This window comes from Sparus aurata, chromosome 8 (assembly GCF_900880675.1).
Source record: "Sparus aurata chromosome 8, fSpaAur1.1, whole genome shotgun sequence".
Lineage (NCBI taxonomy): Eukaryota > Metazoa > Chordata > Actinopteri > Spariformes > Sparidae > Sparus > Sparus aurata.
In genome coordinates, this window is record NC_044194.1 from 26,450,340 (window position 1) to 26,471,157 (window position 20,818).

The 20,818-nt window shown below is 43.7% G+C and overlaps 1 protein-coding gene across 1 annotated transcript; it reads right to left on the bottom strand.

Annotated features, from left to right (window-relative positions):
- Positions 1–1,277: 1,277 nt before the first annotated feature.
- On the bottom strand, positions 1,278–20,797 carry st3gal2 (ST3 beta-galactoside alpha-2,3-sialyltransferase 2; the record flags this gene model as incomplete). Its single annotated transcript, XM_030425731.1, has 7 exons — positions 1,278–8,069; positions 8,161–8,280; positions 9,200–9,245; positions 9,667–9,846; positions 12,146–12,279; positions 12,702–12,761; positions 20,270–20,797. Coding segments are annotated over 7 exons (1,242 nt in total), but the record flags the coding sequence as incomplete, so codon positions are not given.
- Positions 20,798–20,818: the final 21 nt, after the last annotated feature.

Here is a 20,818-nt window from a genome sequence, read left to right on the forward strand (position 1 = left end):
GACGTAAAAAAATAAAAATTTCTTGCACCTGCTTTGAATGTTTGTTTTGCAGCTGAAAGAACTAAAGTAAGTCACTGCTTTCCTTTTATAGATACATCCATCCACCCACTATCTGTACCTGCTTATCCAGTGCAGAGTCGCTGGGAGCGGGAGCTGGTCGCAGTTGATACCAGGTGAGTGGCGGGGTACGCCACCAAGTAACCTAACCTGCACGACTTTTGGACTGTGGAAGAAAGCTGGAGCACCAATACATCCATTTTGCATTTGTTAAGAGTGTAAAACTCCCCCCCCATAAATCACAATGTAGTCTTTGAAAAAGATGCAGATCCGAGGGTGTAGCATGTCTCTGAAGAATGGAGTGGCGCTTGATCGGTACTTGAATACCTGAATATTCCCACCACCATGTTTCAGTGTGGGTTTGAAACACTGTGGTATAATTCTCTCTTGTGTTTGTCTCTTTATAATACATCTCAAACCTGGATTCATTAATAAATTGGACGTTTTCTCATCCCACCCTTGTTCTTGCTTCCCCTACTGCGGTTTGGTTTGGAAACTGCTAATTGACAGCCTTCTTTTGTCAGGACCTCTGCTGAACGCGTCTATTCTATTTCTCAGAGAACTCAGCTTGACGTATCGATCCTCTTGACGCTGTGCTCACTTTGGGTGCCTTTGCGACTGATCCAGTGAGGTCATTAGAAAGTTTGAGTCAAGCCGTGATTTGAAGATGAGAAGGAGCCACTTTGCTTTTAATAACAACGACTTCTGACAATTTCATTTTCTTTCTGAATCCTCAAACTTGCTGATTATTACTGATTACAATTGAAGTACACTATTTCTCTCAGCATTTCCATATAGTATCAAAAAGTATCTTATACTCCCAGCAGTGCTAGTTTGAAGATGGATTGATAATTGTATTTACCAGGGCTGCCCAGAGGTTTGGTACGGCCTGACAGATGTTGTTTACCCAAAACAAAAACAAAAATGTCAAAGATGTACGATAAAATTCATGCTGTTTAAATGTTTTTCATTTTAAAAAGCTGTTTCATTGTCTCATTTTCCGTAATCCGAGTACAGAAGAGTTGCACCTGGAAAAGGAAGTCAGACAATTTAGGGGAGATTGAAGATCTCAATACAATACAAAACAACAGGCACTTGATTTTGCCCCATGATCCACCATTAAGTTTCAGTTTTGGGCCCCCTGAAGGAAAAGGTTTGAGCACCCTTGCTCTAGAGTCTAAATCAAAGCCGTAACATCAGAAACACATCACACGTTAAGCTCATGTTTCATGAAGCTTTTATTTGTACAATAGCATAAGATACAAAGAGTCTGATCACATATCATACATATGTTTCCATGTAGTAAATACACGTCCTACCTTGACGAACAGGCAGTCCTACTGAAGATGAGACTTTAAAGTGTGACTAGATGACAACAGACAGCAGGAAACATGGCCATATGCAAAGATTCACCTTTCCTCACCGAGACATGAAACTATGCTTCATGTGAGCCACCTGTATGTTTGCTGTTATGGCAGATGCATTCAGGAGGCAGCCTTTAATCCTACTTGATACTTCATAGTTGATTGCAGGGTGCTAGCACACCAGCTGACAGAGGTACGAGTGTTAGCGTTACAAACCACAGAGACAGTCTGATATGTGCGGTCTGCGGCTCAGTGACTGCTGCTAAAGAGCTGTTTCTGTTCACTGCAGACCAGTGAAGTGAAGAGAGGCGAGCCGCCCGAGGCTGTCCTCACCTCAGCCTCAAACACCACAGCGAGCTGGCAATAGTCGCGGGCGATGTCACCGCGCCAGCTGCCTGGGCAGCCAGTGTTTTTGATCAGGATGTATTTGTTCCTCAGAGCTCTCTCTCCAACAGTCAGTGATATTTCTGTCCCTGCCATAGAAAGCTTATTCTCCATTGCCTTGGAGCGACACCGAGCTGCAGCCACCGTAATCTATAGCTACTAGAAAGAAACAGGTTGAGGAGGTGTGAATGGTATTAAAGTGTTTTTCAAGCCATAGGAGCTGTGATTTATTTTTCTCTTGCACAGATTCTCTTGAGTTCCGGCTGGAGACACTGTCGAGATTGTTTTATTCCCTGACAGTCCAAGTTTCCAATTTTTCTGATTTTGTGTTAACTCCGGTTCGACAATGAGGTTCAGATTAATACTTGAGGGTCAAAAAGCTTAAAGCTCTACAGCTACAGGGAAAAAAAGTAGCAAGTAGGAAGTTTGACATTATGGGGAAAATGCCACTTTGCTTTCCTGCAGAGTTTGATGAGAAGATTGATACCACTTTAGTATTTGTACAGTAAACAAGGAGTGGCAACCAAGTGTGTGACCACTAGCTGCACGGCTAACTGAGATAACTAGCTAATAGCAGCTACAGTCAACAGCAGTTAGCTTCTGCCCCCTACATTTTGGAGTATGACTTTAACAACTGGCCAATTCTTACATATTGCACCTTTAATTACAAACCACTCTAGAACTCGCTCAGTTTAATATTTTGTCAAAACAGAATTGTAGAAGCAATTTCTAGCTTTGCTGTAGGTTATAGGCTAACTATTTCTTGGCTAGAGCAATTAGCCTTGGACAGATTAGCTGGCAGGCTGCTTCCCCCCAATTTTTGGTCTTTATGCTAAGCTACATGTCTCCTGGCAGCTGTGAACTTGCATCTAAAACACAGATATGAGTGCATGTGTGGTATCTATCTTGCCCTGTCTTACTCCGAACAACTACAACCGAGCCGCAGTGTTCATCCTGCTGTCAAATTATTCCTTTAAAGCCGACACAAACACATGGACTCTGTCTGAGCTGAACAGGTGTGCTTTCAGACTGTGCTCGTTTCCATGCTCATTCTGTTTAATTACCCTGCAAGAATTAAATATAATGAACCTAATGTGTCTCTTTTTCTATCCAGTTGTTTGTGTCTGCCGCTTCGTGCAGCCGTAACACATTTTCAGGCAAACGGTAATTGGGTTTCTGCGTGTGGCTTTTACTGAAATGTGCCTCAGCACATCATGTGTGAGATAAAAAAAACAACAAAACGGTGTAAAAATAGTCCTGGATGAGAGGGGAACCTGGACAGCAAAGAAGACCAAAGGATGTTTTGGAGAGTTTGGCCTGGAATTTCAATAAATCAACAGAAGTCAGTCCAGTTTGAGTTGCGACAGCGCTTCACTCGACCTTTCGCCGTCACCGTTCTCACACATTCAGATTTCACCTGAGAAGAACACCCTGCTCCCCGGGCAATCGAGAACCACGTCGTTGCAAAATGCTCTCGACCGGCGTGGCCTGAAAACCGGCGCTTCTTCCAGTTATTTTAAGAATCAACTCCAGAGGAACTACAGAACCGGTGTATTGGGTCAGCGACGGGAGAAAAGACCTACTTTAGGGCTAGAAATGCTACAGGGAACAGATCTGTGTCATGTACTGTAGGCTGGGAGAAAAAAACCCCATCAATTCTAATTTAGGCTGGCACAGCAGAGAGGGATCACCCTGCTCCTCCGTCTATCTGATCTCAATGTTCTGGTTTACAAACTGTGAGAAATTGCAGAAGCTCATAACAGTTTCCACTCCGGAGCAGGGGCGGGCACAGCAGACTGTAGAAGACTCCTCTACTCGCTGCAGGTGTGAGAATGTGATAGGAATGTGTTATTCTCCTGTCAGAGGGCGCAAAGACGTTCTGAAGTTAATCTCCGAAACAGTTTACACATTCGTTTTGAAGTCGGAGGGAAACAAAGCAAGGGGCACTGCAGCCGATACGTCCGAATCTTAAGCTGCTAAGTCATCCTCGCTATCTGCTTGAGATGAAACAGGTGCCTGCAGCCACGTGGGCTCGAACCCAGCAGGTGACCCTCTCTGTCTGCCGCTCCTCACTCTACGTTATCTTGCCTCAAAAGTGTACTCTAAATGTAAAAGAAAAAGAAAAAGGAAAAAAAAGTAGCAAGTGGCCCTATATGAATTCACGGCGAGTCGCGCTGCATCAGTTCCTCATCACATCCTGCATCACATCCTCAGCTTTAGCCTCCGGCGATCTTTAAAAAAACAATATCAGTGTACAAAGCATGAAGAAAAGACGAGCGTGAGGCGTCTGCAACCCGAGCAGAAGGCAGAGTGTGTGTTTTCACGGGAGTGTGTGTGTGTGTGCGTGCTTGTGTGTGTATGCACAGCTCAGAAGGCACAGCTCTCAGCCAGAAGAAGTGTGTGTCTGTGTGTGTGTATATGTGTGTGTGTGTGTGTATGTGGCTGAAAAAAATGCAAAGGTAGCAGGTGCGAGTTGCCGATGGAGCAGCTGTAGGCGAGAGAAGTCCAGCAGCAGGACAAGGCACGAAAGCATGAATGTGTGTGTGCGTGCGTGCGTGTGTGTGTGCGTGTGTGTGTGTGTGTGTGTGTGTGTGTGTGTGTGTGACAAAGCGAGAGGAAACACAAACAATATGTCCAAATTCAGCTGCACTGACCCTTAAAACGAGCCCAGCTCAACACTAAAGCGTCCAATAAAACTGTTATGTGCAAAGTAGGGTCAAAACATTGGCAGCAGATAAAGTACAATGAGTGACGCATGAGAGTCACACGTGGTTACACGATATCATCCAAAGATAACACAATAATACACCAACAGAAGTGATATAAGGAAAGGAGGCACAGTTCTTCACATTGCCTGCTGGGGGCGGTGTGACACCCCCGACCTTATTTGCTTTGTGTGTGTGTGTGTGTGTGTGTGTGTGTGTGTGTGTGTGTCTGTCTACCTCAAACTGTTCTCAGCAAGTACAAAAAATAAAACACTTCATAATGTCATGTGGTTCAATCCCTCAACTTTAAACAGCAGACTGAGGTTCCACTCTCACAGGTACACAGGTGTTATTTCATATAAAGGTACCATCTGCTGCAGCAGCCTGCACTCACGGTTCCCACGCAGCCTCTCCGCACAAATTCATCTTTCTTTACCGTTTTAATGGTGGCGGAGTTCTTTTTTTTTTTAACATTTTAGCTCACTGTATAGCACATTGTGAGTCACAGACGATACACCAACTTCCCTCTAAGGAAAAAAACAAGTTCTGCTAAACTTTCAGCTGTAAGCAGCCTCCTCCTAAAAGATTCAAACTCGCTGCTTCCTCCTGTGAGTCGGAGGATCCCACATGAAACACAGTTTACTGACAAAGTTGCAGCAGTTATGTTTTTACCAACTGAAACATTTTCCGATTTTTTTTTTACTCAGACTCTGCTCCTCAGTCTCGTCTGAAGTGGGCGGGGTCAGTTGGTTAAGGAGGTGACGTCACAAAAATGCCCGCGCACCGATGCAATTTTTAGCAGTAGACTTTATTCAGATGGCCGTCAAAGCTTTGCTACTTTAAGTCCTGCATCATTTACGTCTAAGTTTACTTGCAAGCGCTCCTCTTCCCTGCCCCACTGTCGCATTCCTCGCGCAATAGATGTCTTGGCCTAATCGATCAGCTGAATAGAGGCAGGAATGAGTATCACATTTGTGTTCTTGTGCGCTTGAGTAAGAACAGACAAAACAGGGACCCCCACATAACAACCCACATCGCTACCAGTGATTAAAAACTCCACAGGGTGCCTTTAATTTAATATGTTGTGTATTGAGCCGTGAATATTCAACATTAATAACAAATACTTATCGCGCCTTGAGGATTCCTTGAATCTCCACCGCTCCATATTTTTCAGATCTGCATAGGAACCTTGAGCAAACTTCCACGTCAGCCACCAGCTGCTTCTTGATAAACACATCTTTGGATGGATTTACAGCCTCGGCTCAAACTAAATACTTGTATTTTCCTTCCTCTCTGTGGCACACATTTTCTGTTTTTCCACTGGTGTTTATGTTTTTCAATACAGTCTAGCAGCATTTCCATGACTCGTATTTGTTTGGAGGCTATAAATGTGTGTGTGTGTATTACTTCATGATATAAAACATTACTGTGCCACCTGGGTGGAAAAGAAAATCTAATCTGAGTCGATAGCATAAATCCAGCCAAAGTGTAAACTTAAAGATAAACAGTACATAAAACTAACAAATGCAATCTGCAGTCTGTAGCGGGGAAACTCCATCGTCATGAAAATCAGAAACAGGAAGTGCATTTTATGGAGGTAAAGTCTAAGGCGTTCGGTGGCTCCACCCACCTCCAGACGTAGCTGAAGTCTGAATTGGCCGAGCGGGGAGCGGGGCTAGTGGTTAATGAAGCCGAGCTGCTGATCCGAGTGGGGCTTTCTTTCATAATATGGGGCAAAATGCTCCTGACAGCCTGTAACCCCGCCGGGATACAGGTGTCAGGTTGTAGCTGTCGGTCTGTGAAAGGGAAAAGAAGCAAAGCGAGGTTCCCTTTGTGTCTCAGTCCTTTCAAAACCAGAGTGGTCGACCCAGTACAGTTTGTACAGAAGAGTCAGTTTGCTGCATATCAACAATAGCAAAACGTCTTTTCTTTTTCTTCCTTAAAAATGCTGGGGCAAAGTATGTGTTTCTCACACTGGCTTTGTCAGACTGGTTCGAAAAAACCCCAAAGCTCTCTGTCTCGAGTTCTCCCCTCCCAAAATAGACCCTGACAGACCACATGGGGATTAAACTCCGGTCCAGAAACCAGCGTGCCTCCATCCAAACACGAAATCCCAGGAGATGGACTTTTGGCCTCATTAGAGTCTCATGCAATCAAACCAACGCTCCCCCAGAACATTTCTCCCAGTGTCTGGATGTGAACAAAGACCGTGGCGGGCCCTGTGGTCGCTGTGGTGTTTAAAAGCCGCCCGGCTGGCTCTGCAGAAGCTGAAGCTCATGCTTGTTCTGCACTGATCGTTCTGAGTCAGAATGGCCGAGAGGCGAATGTCTGGATCGTGTTTCTGTGAGTCTGCTGCAAGGTGTCGAGGCCTTGCTAAGCCTGTTAAAGACCCGGGGGAGGGGGCTTTAGAGGAAAAGCCATGCGATACAAACTCATAGCAATCACCTACCGCCTTTTTTACCAACTGTTTCACAGCCCGTCACAGTCGGACTAGGTGCTCGTAACACCGTCTTGTGTGGCAGAACTCCCATAAAGTGGGGTTATGAGAGTGGAAAGTGGCAAGTGAGGTTTTGCCTCATATAAAGATCTGAGAAGATCAATTTATTCTCCAGGTAGACACGGCCCAGGGTTCTGTAAGAGATGGGACAGAAGTCCTCCAACCTCAAACTGAAGAACAGCGCAATGGCGTCTGATAGCCCCATTGTTTCTGTCCGTAGTGTAAATAGTACAGTGTCCAAGTTTACATATTCTGTCACTGTCAGACACTACATGGCTACAAAGCAATAGTCTAGATGCTGATGATGCTGTTTCAGTGGCACTCTCAGTGCGTAGCATCTGCACGAGGATTAGATACTCATCTGAACTGGATATTTCCACTGGATGGAGTCCAGAAGTGGGACATGTGCATCTGAGATCTTCCTCTGTCCGGCTCCAAGTTGGTATTCACGTTGATTTGTTCAGATTTCCTGCAGTCCAGCCCTCTGTTTTATTTTGAGCTCCCCTTGGAAAAGACATATGTCGACTTGTCTTCCATTCCTGCACTGTCCAAGAGAGTTAAGTCCTCAAATTTAAGGCTCATCTACCACTTTTAGGCCAGTCCTAAGTGAGCAGAACTACATTTGGATCTAAGATGTACCTTGTTCCTGGTTTTCTAAGAGTCTACACTGTGTTCACAAATCAGAGCCTCAACTGGCTTACAAACCGCTCAAATATGACAGAAAGTGAATGGAATGGCGTTATTTGGTACCATTTCACCTTCTGAAAGCCGGGAGCCCAAAGTGGTGCAGGTAGGTGAAAGGTCGTATCGGACACATTGTTAGCAGCTTCTTCAGGGTCCGTTGCCGCACCAGCGTTGGAACATTACATACACACGGTGTTACGCTGCTTATTTCCCGGGGAATACAGTGATTTTGCCAGCCTTTGCCAGCCGTTGGATGATCTGGGCTTCATAGTCGGCATCGTGGACGCCGGTCTTCCTGAACTCTCCGGAGTAGCGGTTCTGCTCCCAGTAGTGGTGCCAGTTTCCTCGACTGTCTGCCCCGAATCCAAACACATTCACCTGGAGGAGAGTCGTAGAGTTGTTCAGCATGATCCAAGAATCTACAGGATGCACTTGTGTAAAAAAAAAAACAGAGAAAAGTTAAACTGACCTCATCACAGACATGCAGGGCGAAGAACAGGACCAGCATGCCGGTGGAGGGGTAGCGCCCATGATGTCTGGTCCAGTGGTCGTGGATGTATTTAAAGAAGGCTGGGTTGAACACCTGGACCTGGTGGTGGACAGAGATATTCGAGGGGGAGACATTTCATTCATTTTCGTTTTCAGGTTCATCATTTTGTTTTGGGTTACGACTACAATAGATTTCGATGCTTTAAGACTCAAAGATCGCATCAGTTTTTCGCTCTGAACTATTACTTTGTAAGAACTTGAATTTCTTTTTCCAAAACTACATCGTGCACATTTAACAGAAAGCGAAATCAAAACCAAACCCCTGCATGGAAAGTAGGCAGAGAAGATACGTGGAGCCACAAAAACATGGATTTATTTTTGAAAAACATTCCTGCTTTACGTGTAGTTAAATCCAACTGCCTCACAATTCCGAACCAAAATGTTCGCTCAGGTGATTCAAACAATAACAGCACAGATAACCTCATGCAAATCACAGCGGCTGCATATTCAAAAGGTCCGACCGAACAAGGAAAGATTTTGCGGAGTTACATTTTAATACCCCTCGAGGTTGCGATTGCTGTGAAAGATTAAAAGCACTGTTATCCAAATGAATAGTAATTACACACTTATCATCTACCTCTGGGCGACGTTCGGTCCCAACAAACAGGGCTTTAGGCTGATCACAGCTCTGCAGCTGAGGAGGAGTAAATCTTTTAAATCTATATTTCTGGGCCGGCTCCAAAGACACTGTAAAAAAACTGAGTCTCTGACCAGGCGAAGATATTCACAGTCTTCACAGAGAGGGGATTAGTTTAAGTTTTATTTATTCTCAGGGATTAAAGAGCGAGCGGAAGATTATTTAAAACAATGGAAAGGTTTATAATATAAGTGTAATCCTTCATCAACAAAGGGGAGGGGGATGATATAATTGCATCATAGCGGGGTCACTCTGTGTTGGCACATTACTGTGAGCGTGCGAGCGGCCAAAAGTAATTGCAGTGACGGTTGAAAATACACACCTTGTCTTTATCTACACGGAGGAACTGCTTCACTGGAGCGTACGTACTGAGAGAGAGAGAGAGAGAGAGAGAGAGAGAGAGCGAGAGAGAGAGAGAGAGAGAGAGAGAAATTGATTAAACACATTCAATCAGCGCTTTATGTGATTGCTGCAGCTATGAATCCTAGATGACTGACAGCTGACAGATTGTTCCAGCCCAGCAACTCTCTGGATTGTCACAGTTCTACTGTGTGTGTGTATGTATGTGTGTGTGTGTGTGTGTGTGTGTGTGTGTAAATTTAAGTGAATGTTTGACCCCAAACTACACTTATGTGTATTTGTGTGTCTGAAAGTTAAATTTTGTGCCAACATTTTGTGCTGTGTGCTGTATGTTTCCAGAATTAATTTAGTGTTTCTATGCAGTCACATACATGCTTTTGCTCAACTCAAAAGTGTGCGTGTGTGTGCGTGTACTGTGCGGGCTCTTACAATCGAATCTGGCCGGTGGACAGAGCACTGGTGATCCAGACGAGATCCAAAGTTTTGAAGGGAACCAGGACAAAGCTGACGTTGGTCGCCAGGTTCTTGGCGCTCTCTGGATACATGAAGTGGTGAGTGGTGTGGCTGCCGGCGTCTTCTTCGTAGCCCACTGTGGGGGCCAGGTTAATCCTACGAGCAAGAGAGGAACAACTTAAGAGATTCACGGTGTGTCCTTAGGTCACAGTTTGTTGGCTGGCATCGTGAGTTGCCATAGGTGCCAAAAAGTATTCACAGGGATCTCATTTCATGCTGACTTTATAGATTTTATGTAATATTTTTGGAACCGACTTGAGGGCTTTTAAAGGAGAGGTTAAAGAAGCAGTTACACATTTTAGGAAATTAGAGGGTATCTAGTTTAATTTCAAAGTTTTAAAGGGGACCTATTATACTTTTTTCTCTGTTTAAATACGTTCATGTGCACGTAAAAGATCTTGAAAGTTAAAAAAGATCAAAGTCTGCACCAACAGAAGCTCCTCTCTCCCACATTAAACACTGCTCCTGAACGCCTCGCCAGTATTCCCGCCTTTAATTTTGTGACTTTGTGACATCACAAAGTCACAAATAATTTATCACTAGCGGCTAGTTTGGTGTGTAAGAATTGATTTAGCACAGCTGCTCTGTTGTTGATAGCAATGTTAGCTCAGGCGTGTGTGCGCTGACCAATCAGAGGAGACTGGGTATTCCGGGGGGGGTCTTAAAGAGACAGGAGCTGAAACAGAGTAACAGAGGGGGAATATAGTTCCGCAGATCTGGACAGTATGAGAAATCTGGTGTGTTTTTTGAGCATTAAAGCATGTAAACCTCTTCTGGTAATAACCCAAAATAAAATAATGCGCCTGAAAATGAGTATAATATGACTCCATTAAACCTGCATTAATTGATATTTTGGCCATCCGTGGCAGCCCAACAAGCTGTAAACACAAAGCTGACATTATTGTCTCAGCTGCTAAATCCATTATGCTCCCCCAAGCAGGTCACTAACTGTGTCTGTTTGCCATTAAGTGCTTGACAGGTAGAATACAGTGAGTATATCAAAACGTTTTCACTGAAACAGAGCAGAGCAATGAAAACAGAAAAGGAAGGGGCTGTAAAACCAAAACAATGAGCTGAGAGGGGATAAAATACTCCACAGAGCAGATGGGAATTGCAAAGTAGAGGTGATCATTCTCTGTGTTTCTCACTACACACGAGCAACACCATTCACATCAAATCACACGTAAGGACAAACCTGCTCATCTAACCTTGAATCGGATGAGTAGGTTTGTCTTTACATGCACAAAATTGTTCTGAGTCGTTATTTGTTTGTGGTTCGCCTCATAGCTGTAACAAGTCTGATGACATGTACTTTCCAGCAGCACATTAAATAATATGATATAATAAGTAGATTTGGTCCAATGTCCTTCAGTCAGACAGTAAGTGAAGCACTCAGCTCTGTCTGTGTGCTCCAGACTTGTGCTGTATTTACAGTAGATGTGAGTCACTGTCTGGAGAGGTGTTTATGTAAACATGAAGGTGCGCCTGAAAAAAAAAAAAAATTAAAATTGGCCACGAGTGCGCCTGCCCATGTGTCAGTGAAACAGATGTTGGCTCAGATAGCGGTGGTTGGAGAACCGACAGACAGGAGGTGGGTGGGTGGGGGTGAGCAGCACTGTTGCGGTCGAAGCTGATTTTTAAAACAAATGAGAATAAAAAATGCAGCAATGAGACGGCATTACGGGAGAGGGAAGTTGGAGGCTGCCCACACAGGTCCTCTGAGAGAGTCACGCTAATGGATGCTAATGCCTTTAGAGCGCACGGAAAAACAAAAACAAAAATGACAAGTCGTTTCCTGCAGAGGCTTTCATGCCACAAGCATGTGGCCACAACACACACACACACACACACACACACACACACACACACCCACACACACACACACACACACACACACACACACACACACACTTGCTGCTGGAAACAACATATAGCTCCATGCCAGCTGACAACAATCAGGCTCTGTCATTTCTCGCTGCTGCATGAAGACGACTAGGGGAATATATGGAGACAAAAGGATTTGTGAGCATGTGAAGGACACAATCTGTGTGTTTGAGCTTCTGTCGTGACCTCATACGAGTCAGATGACCTCTTGGTTGAACACAGGACATCAATTGACAATGAGATTAAATATAGAATTAGAAAGACACATCTGCTGTATTCTTCTTTAGAAGTATTTCTCCCATTTGATCACGCACAATCTTGTGTGACTTAACTTCCGTGACACACAGTATGCAGGGTGAGGGTAAAATGTGCTCCTCATTTGAACTCTCTCTCTTCCCTTATTCTCTCCAGCTGTCTCACTCCTCCTCCTTTCTTCATCTCCATATCTTTCACTCTTGCTCCTTCTGATGCGCCCTTGGTCTCATCCATATTTTACATCCACCCCTCTCACCTCATGATGTAGTTGTGTCCGTCAATGGTCGCCCCGTATCCGGCCCCGCGGAGGTTCCCGGAGTTCCCGACGACGGCGCAGCGCAGGCAGCGTCCGGGATCCCAAGAGCCGTACGGCGACCTTCCAGGAATTACCTGCGATAGACAGCCATTATTGAATCAAGCTAACCACATCGAAACTACACCGAACATTAAATAAGAAACTAGCACTAGAACAGCAGGAGGCATAAAACCTGCATCTCTGACGTGATAGTAAAAAAGCATCCTGCTCTCCATACTGGGGAGAATTCTTCATGAGACCATTCATGAAAAATACATGAGCCCTTCTGGCCTCTGGGAGCCAGACTGAGATATCTAAACACACATTCTGATGTGAATGCATCAAGAGAGTGAAAAACAGATACATTAAAAAGGGATGAGCTGAGTCACTGATTGACGCTAATGTCTAATAAAGACAATCTGTTCCTCTCTGGGTTTTGCTCAAGAGTGTGAAGTAATGACTTGGCTGATTTGAAAGTAGTAGGGTAATGGAAAGATAAATTAATAATACAAAATACCTGAAACAGCCTCAGCAGCACCTGCTGGATGCTGTGGGGTTTAAACTGGGGCTGCAGCATCTAGAGAGAGACAGGAAGACAGAGCGGTAAAGTATGGTTAGGATGTGCACTTTCTCCTCTGCAGACAAACTGGATGTGACAACAGACTTTATGTTGAGTTATTTTCTGTGTGCCCATGTTCGTGTGTACGCATGCACCTGTCAGCATTCGTGTGAAAGCAGACAGGTGCTTGCGCCGGTGTGTCTGTGTGCTCCTAGGTAACGGCCATGTGTCAGACTGACAGGACGCAGTCAAGACCAGGCGAGCTGTGGTTCAGAGGAGCAGAGACATTGCTGTCCACATGTCAAAAAAAGGCTGAATAATGAATAAAAAATAAACAGATGGCAGTGGAAGAAGGGATGGAAATGTCAAATAGAATGCAAGAAGTGCAGGAGGATCCAAACACCTAGTAAACTTCTCACTCCCACCAGACGTTTCAGCTCTTAACAGACTGCTTGGATCTGGTTGTCTGCACATCAACCGTTTATTACACCTAAACATGGGAGTGTGCTGAAGGTTTTTTTTTTTTGTGCGTCTTTCCAGGCGAGTTTTTCTTTTACACCATCTGTCACCAAATAAATAAAGGACAGAAAAAGTAAAAGATAAGAAGGAGGCAGAACAACGCAGGGCAGCTCAAAGAACGCAAGATGTAAATGGAGTTTAAAAGACAGTGAATGGGAAGCTTTTAGGTTTCCAAGTCAAAAAAACTACTTTTAATCTACATTACTTATACTGTATATACAATATACACAACTGAAAGAAAATTGTGTGTTCTGTGGAATACAATCCTCATCTGACTTTCCATCAGCATGAGCGTGAGTAGATGGGTGAGTTTTTGCTTTTTCAGCTAGAATACGACAACAAAACTGGGATATTGTTGAACAGCTCTCCTCCAATAGTTATTTAATATGTTCACAGATATGTAGCCTGTTGGTGTAAACTCTGGAGGCACTGACCTGATTTTACATTGCTCAGTATTTTGGTTTGTACCTGATGAACTGATGACATTCTCAACCCTGTGTTTATTGGTATTTAGCAAACAGTAGCGTGTTAACACTAAACTACGATGTTGAACATGGGGAACATTATACCATCTGAGAACCTGTATATGTATCTATATTAGGATGGTGTGGTGTGGTGTCTTAGTCTGGTTTTATTGGTCATTTTCCTTCCAGCTTATTTCAGGTCTTTGATTTTTCTATTTTACTTTTCAACCACACATTTATTAACTAGCTAGAAAAAATATTAAAGATTGATTTTAAACACCAGAGGGACATTGAGACTAAAAAAGGCTGAAGAAATCCATCAGATTTGATTAACTTAGAGAGTTCAAGCTTTGCATTTGCTTCAGATCAACTCTGGCATATATATCTGTACAGAATGAAGTTAGTCGTGCATCATTTACACCAGAACTTCATTAAGCAGGGATCTTTTCACGGCCAGCGTGAACAAGGAAGCGAAACATCTTTCGGTCCTTTCTGAGGCGGTCTTCAGTCACTGCAGACTAACGGAGCGCTTGAGTTCTTACAAGCATGAACCGTTCACAGTCAAGAATAAAAATACATCTCTGCCGTGTCTGTTCAGTTAAATGTGAAGAGTGGCGTTTTTTGTTCATGGATTATGGTTCTGAAATGCCTCCTTTGTGGGATGTTAAGAGAATGATGACACATACTAGCAGCAGCTGACAAAAAAACAAGTTGCCTGACTTAAAGAAGGATTCTGTCAGCATCTGTCAGAAAAAACACGCAGGCAGATGTGCGTGGACGTAGAAAAGGAGCAAGTGATTTCACCCGCGCACACATTAAAGCCCTGTGAGGATACTGGCAGCCACCACATGGATGTTCCTCTCCACAGCCATCTCTCCTTCCTCTTTCTTCTCCTCTCCCACACAGCAATCTTCATTTTCACACGCCTTTGTCACTGCTTCCTTTTTCACCCACCACTGGCCTTAATTCTCTTTTCCCAACACAGATCTCGTTCACTTACAGTTTCATTCACACGTCCTCTCCAGCGGTCTCCTTGCCTTCATGTCTAATTCCACCTCTTTAATTTCCCCTGCTCCCTCTTTGTTTCTCCTCCTCCTCCTCTTGTCTTTCTTCATCGCTTCCTCTCTCTCTGGGACGCCCGCGCACCACGCAGCTCATCAGCGCTGATCAGAGACCACTAAATCTGTCTTTTACGCTCCCCGGCTTTGTTTCCCATGCCGTTACCTCTCTCTCACTCCTTCCCTCTGTTTTTACATTCTCCTTGATCCCTCCATCCACGGGCTTCTTCCGTGTCTGACTCCCTGCGTGATGCCAGAGCCAGCTTGGCTCGCCCGCACCACTGTTGTTCAGGGGCCACTCATTTTTTGGCAGATGTTTGCTGTGGCCATGCCAAATGCAGTCTTGCTTCCTTCCTCTCAGCTGTCTACTGACTCCTAAAGTATAAGCTTCCTGGCACATACTTTTAAGTGTGAGCGCAAGTTATCTTTTTCACTTAAACTAATTTTGCAGCAGCTGTGTGAAGTTCAAACTCGGCCTCTAATTACAAGAGAAGCGTTAACCAAGCAGAGATTCACGCCTCACTCAGCTGACAAGAGTTGCACCACACAAGAATTTCTTGTATCGGGATTAGCTGCCACTAAATATTTAAAGAGGCGTAACTGCCGCCGAGCTAAATGAGCCAAATCACAACACCATCGTTAGTTTGCTAATGAGACTGAAGATCAACAGAGATAATGTGGTCAACAACTCATCAAAACGCTGTACAAAACAGTACAAAACAGTATTCCAGTTACATAAAGGACCAAAAACAATCCATTAGGTTAAAAAAACGGGTATTTCTCTCTCCTCTTTGGCTTCCTGTTCGACACGACTTAACTGATTTACATAATAAATATATGTAAATATACAAAATCTTTTTTGTTTCCATGACTGAATACACCAAATGCACAAACTGACCTTAGAGGAGAAGACAGTTTCATACTGTTTTACTTTGTTTATATGTGGCGGACCCTGCCACCTCCCTAGCTTCAAACAGCGTTCTGGGACCTTATTTTCCTCTGAGCTTGTTTACTCAGTTATGGAAACAAATATAAATAATAAATAAATATAAAAATTCTGAGTCTTAATTACGACTCCAAAACTGCATAGTGCCCCTTTAATAGCTGTGATGCTCCTTAAGTTTTAATGGTTGAAATCCTTTTAGCTGCTGGAACTGGTTTAGGATGTAGAAAAGACTCAATGCTCAATCTCAGTTAAGGATTCACAAATATATATTGCAACCAAATCCTGGGGTCTCATTTATAAACATGATCTTAGATTAATACTTAACCATAGTCTTAAAATCAATTCCAACATACTTACTTTTAATTCACAGTAGATGCTTGGCATGAAAAAACTTTGCCAGGGCAGGTTCTAAGACTCCCATTTGTAACTTACAAACCTGTGACCTATAGATCACAAATCAGCTTAAATTGATGGTCACGTGCTTTGGGATTTTCCCTGATATAAATCCAGCACAAATGAGGGTTTAGTCAGGAATAGAGATATAGCCAAAGATGAGATCACCACTATGCAGAGGAGCCTGAAGCTGTCCATGTGGACTGAGCGGCCATCCACACGGAAATGCTTCTTTGTGTAAACTTTGTGTTAAAACACAAAGTCAAACATGCAGCTTGGGAGTGTGAAGCCGCTGCACATTGTAAATAAAGCTCATAAAAAGTTCACCCCAGGCTCGGACCATATTTGTCCCAAACGGCATTACCCCTACGTAACCAACAGGAGAATCACTTACGTCAAGACTAGACTTTGCTTACAGGTCAGATCATTTCCACATCAGGGAGAGGCTTTATAAATCAGTTCACACGTGGTTTTCTGCTTAAGACATACTTAAATCAAAACTGATCATAAGTCTATCTTATAATTGTGGCCCCTGTACTCTAATGTCAGCCGTCTTTCCAAACACATGTCCAAACCTCAATTCAAGCCTGTTTTCTGTTCCAGCTCTGCACATCATCAAAAATCACCTACAGGGATTTTGCCGAGTGAATCAAAAAGACGAGTAACACACCAAGTCCCTTAATCAACCAAGATGGATGCCGTGTTTATAATCCTAAATCTAAAAAGAGGCTCACAGAACTAAATAATTTAAGTCCTGTGCAGCAAATCATTCTTCAAAATGTTCCTTTCATTCAATTCATTCATTTAGTCCTTCCCCTCCTGAGGCAGGAGTGCATAATAACATATTAGAATTGATTGAAGAGCATATACTCCAATCATGCATACAAGCAATCATTTTTTGTTTTCCTTCCCTCCTAACAATGGTTGATTGGATGCTGGGTTAGAAGCGAGTAGTGGAGTGGTGGGAAAAAATGTCAAAGCAGGGAGGTTATTTCACCATTTTTTTTGTTACATCCGCTCTCAATAATAAACCAGAATTTCCCTCAGAGGAGAGAAAAGCAAGTAATTTGCGAGCACTTACACGGCTAACTTCTCACCAGGAAACAACCTTTAATTCCGTCTTCTGATTCTGATGCACTTTTACAACAAGGCGTATGATGGTTAGAAACACATGTAGAGGCCAGCGCATTGTCCCTCCTGAGGTTTATGACCATTCCTCTTTCTATTCTCTTTTCCCCTCCACCCAGCCATCCATCAACCCAGGCCAGGTTAAAATGTGTTTATTGATCCTCTGTAGTGGACATCTGCCGACCAGAACGCACACACACACTATTCTATAGATGCTTCAGAGACAGTATTGGGAGTAGATATTTAAAAAGCGGATATTTAGATAATAGTTGGGGCATGGCCAACGCGATCAAAATAAAGGACAATTGTCACTAATTCGGGATGGGTAGTGACAAGCTGATGTCCATTTCCACAGAGCAACTTCAACAAGCATAGGTTCCATAACATGTCATACTCTCCACCCTGCAGCTCGGAGTTTCTCCCTTTTGACAGGAATTATGATTTCATACTTAATTAATTCAAGATGGGTTAGGACAAAACTTGACCTTTCCTGGTGTTTTTTCATAATAAAAGACTACCTATGGAAGGAAGGCAGAAAGACTTTTAATGTGAAAGGGTAAAGTGGAACACCCTACGTGACTCTACCGATGGAATTATCATTCTGTACATTAAATGACAACATGTAGCGTGGAAGACGTTTTGAGTTTGTAGTAAGTAGAGAACAGGAAATTAGAAATAACAGCCTTATTCTCTAAATAATTTAAGAATTTAAGAATGTATGGTCTATTTGTTCCTATCAAAGTGAACAGGTACCATCCTTTAGGGCAGGATGATTGACTGGTCTTCCCAAAACCTAGCTTTCTGAGATGCTTTTTCACTGCTGCTGGTTTCTCCAGCAACATTTTTCACATTTTGTCCCAAAACCTTCCAAAAATATTCCAGGATTTTTCCGCCAGATTTCCGTTAAAAAACATATTATCAAAAGGTGTTATAAGAATTATAACATTAGTTCAGACATATATGTATTATGTTATGGAGATATCAACAGGCGTTAGCGTGCTAACCAGCTAGCCCTAACCTGTCCCAGTCGAAAGCGCTAGTGATGTAAGCACAAACAGTCCCCAGGCGCTTCATCGCTAACTTCACTGCTAACTGAGCTAACTAGCTAATGGCAGCAACAAATCAGCAGCATTTAGAGGTTACTCTGATGTATGCGGCCTCCTATTACGTTTTAACACTAAAGGCACTAAAAAAAACAACAGAAATAAAGTCTGAAATCTGGTTGAGAGTTGTGCTCAGTATATTTGAAAGCAAGGCAACTTGTGTGTGTCGCACTTCTCCAGTCTATTGGATGTGATGTTCTGTGTGGTGCACAATAACAGAAAAACATCAAATATAAAATATCATTGGTTTGTGCATGTACTTGTATGTATTTATAACTATTCTTTTATTCTCTCATTTGTTTCATTGTTTTCTCCCAGATGTTAAAAATTCTTCCTTTCTTCCTGTCGCCTTTTTTTCTGTCCTCCTTCCCCTCTCCATTTCTTTGATTTATTTGCAAATCTCTTTCATTCCTTACTCCCCTGTTCTGTAATTTCACCACTCCCATTTTCCTACTGTTCATGTTTCCCCTTTCTTTGCTTTGCTCTGTGTGATCACCTTCATGTCTTTCCTATCCAGCCCCCGTCTCTCTTTTCTTCCCATCATTTATTTTTACCTTCTGTCTCCCCACTAGTTCATCACCTCCCTGTTGCAATGTGACCTAATGACTTGGCAGCTGTTGGCCTGTGTTTGCAGTTTTCTGCCATTTTAGAGCTGGACCGAGGCTGCAGCTGTGAACCAGGACTCGAGACCAGCTACAGTTCATTTCACTCTTTCAGACATTACTCAGTGGTGGTTTAAGAAAAGCTCAGCGACCATCCATGTTGTTCAACCATGACACATGATTGGCAGGGATGCAAGAGGAGCATGTACTGCTTGTAAGAGGGGATTGGTTGGCCCAATGACAGGGGAGGATGAGGAAGATGTAGACACATCCGTGATTATGTTGCATTACTCCCCATATGTTGATGTCCTAGTAAACTCCCATGCAACTGACTGTCGCACTCTGTGCCATAAACACAAATGGGAAGTATGTGATGGTGCTGCATGCACTGTAAAAACTACATTTGGCAAAGCTGTTTTTTTGTTGATGTTTTGACTGTTGCAGAACATTAATAATACTGTGGTACTAGTAGTAGCTGTGTGTTTTTAATGGAATGGAATGAAGGTGGTGATATCAAAACTTAAAAAACAACTATTGAATTGTACAGTATTTAATGTTGGTTAAAGCTAACGTGTAGAATTTAAAATGTTTGTGTCTAGGGTTAGGGTTACCCTCCCAAAAAGTTGGGAAATCAGTGTATTACACATAATACAATTATGTATATGTATATTACAATGAGAGAAGATGTTTGGATGTTAAGTTTGCTGATCGAGAAAGGACTCAGTTAGCTTCGCGCAAAGTAGGGGTAGGCAGCCAGCTTGGCTCTGTCTTGAGCTAATCAAGACGTAGTATATTGTACTTCTGCCTAATTTGTACAAAAACAAAAAAGTGCAATAATATGAAGGCTAGCTTTGCAAATTGGGAAATGTGTGTGGTTGCAGGCAAAAAGGATCTTACTCTTTCACAAAAAGGTCTGGTGTGGAAAAACAAGCACTTTCAGTGATTGTAACTTTGACTGTTGCAGTTGCCCCAAAGGATGCCATGGCTGCCATGTCGGGGCTTTCTGGACAGAATCCAAAACTTCTGTTTTAAATGTACTGGAATTGCCCTTTACGATGGTAATGAAATCTGGGTTTTTTCCAGATTTCAAATGCAAGTGTCCAATTTTCCAAGACACTTCCAAGACATTCAAGAATTGTTCCATCAAATTCCCAGTTAATAACCAATGTCTCGAAGTTGTCCAAATTGCGAGGTAAACCCACTAAAACTCTGTCAACTTTGGAGTGGCCTAATGCATTAATGGCAAAAACAACATGGCTAGCAGCTCCCCCCGTTTTCAGGCTTTATGCAAGTGTAAATATATGGTTACTTACCACCCACCAGTAGTAGACATCAGAAGGCAGCTGCACATTGTCTCTGGTCCACACAGGTGAGATATCCGGGTCGTAGTTCTCATCGAACCAATCAGAGACACCAGGGTCTCCGACGCAGCGTGGACAGGCACATGTCTTTTGCTGTTGGCTGTCAGGTGGTGATAACCTGTGTGCACCGGCGTAGCTGGGCACAAGCTTCACCCGCCTCGACTCCTCCCATCCCGGTGGCTCCAAGTAGTTGAAGCCGACGCCCCCACGGAGCGAGACGGAGAAGAAGAGCGAGGTGAGAAAGATGAGAGTCAGCGAGCCGAGGAGAACCCAGACTCTGCGGGAACATCTAACCCTGCCTCCTTTCTCCGCCCCGCCTCCTCCCCCGGCACTACCTCCACCTCCTGCTGCCCCCGTCGACCCTCCGCTCAGCCAGGGCCTGAGCTCGGAGAGTCTGGGAGCTCCTCTGAATGGACCCCCGCCCCAGGAACCCCACCCCCACCTCCTGTCCCGGTGCAGGGTGGAGGAGGGAATGCGGCCCCCCCATGGCCATGCCCCCAC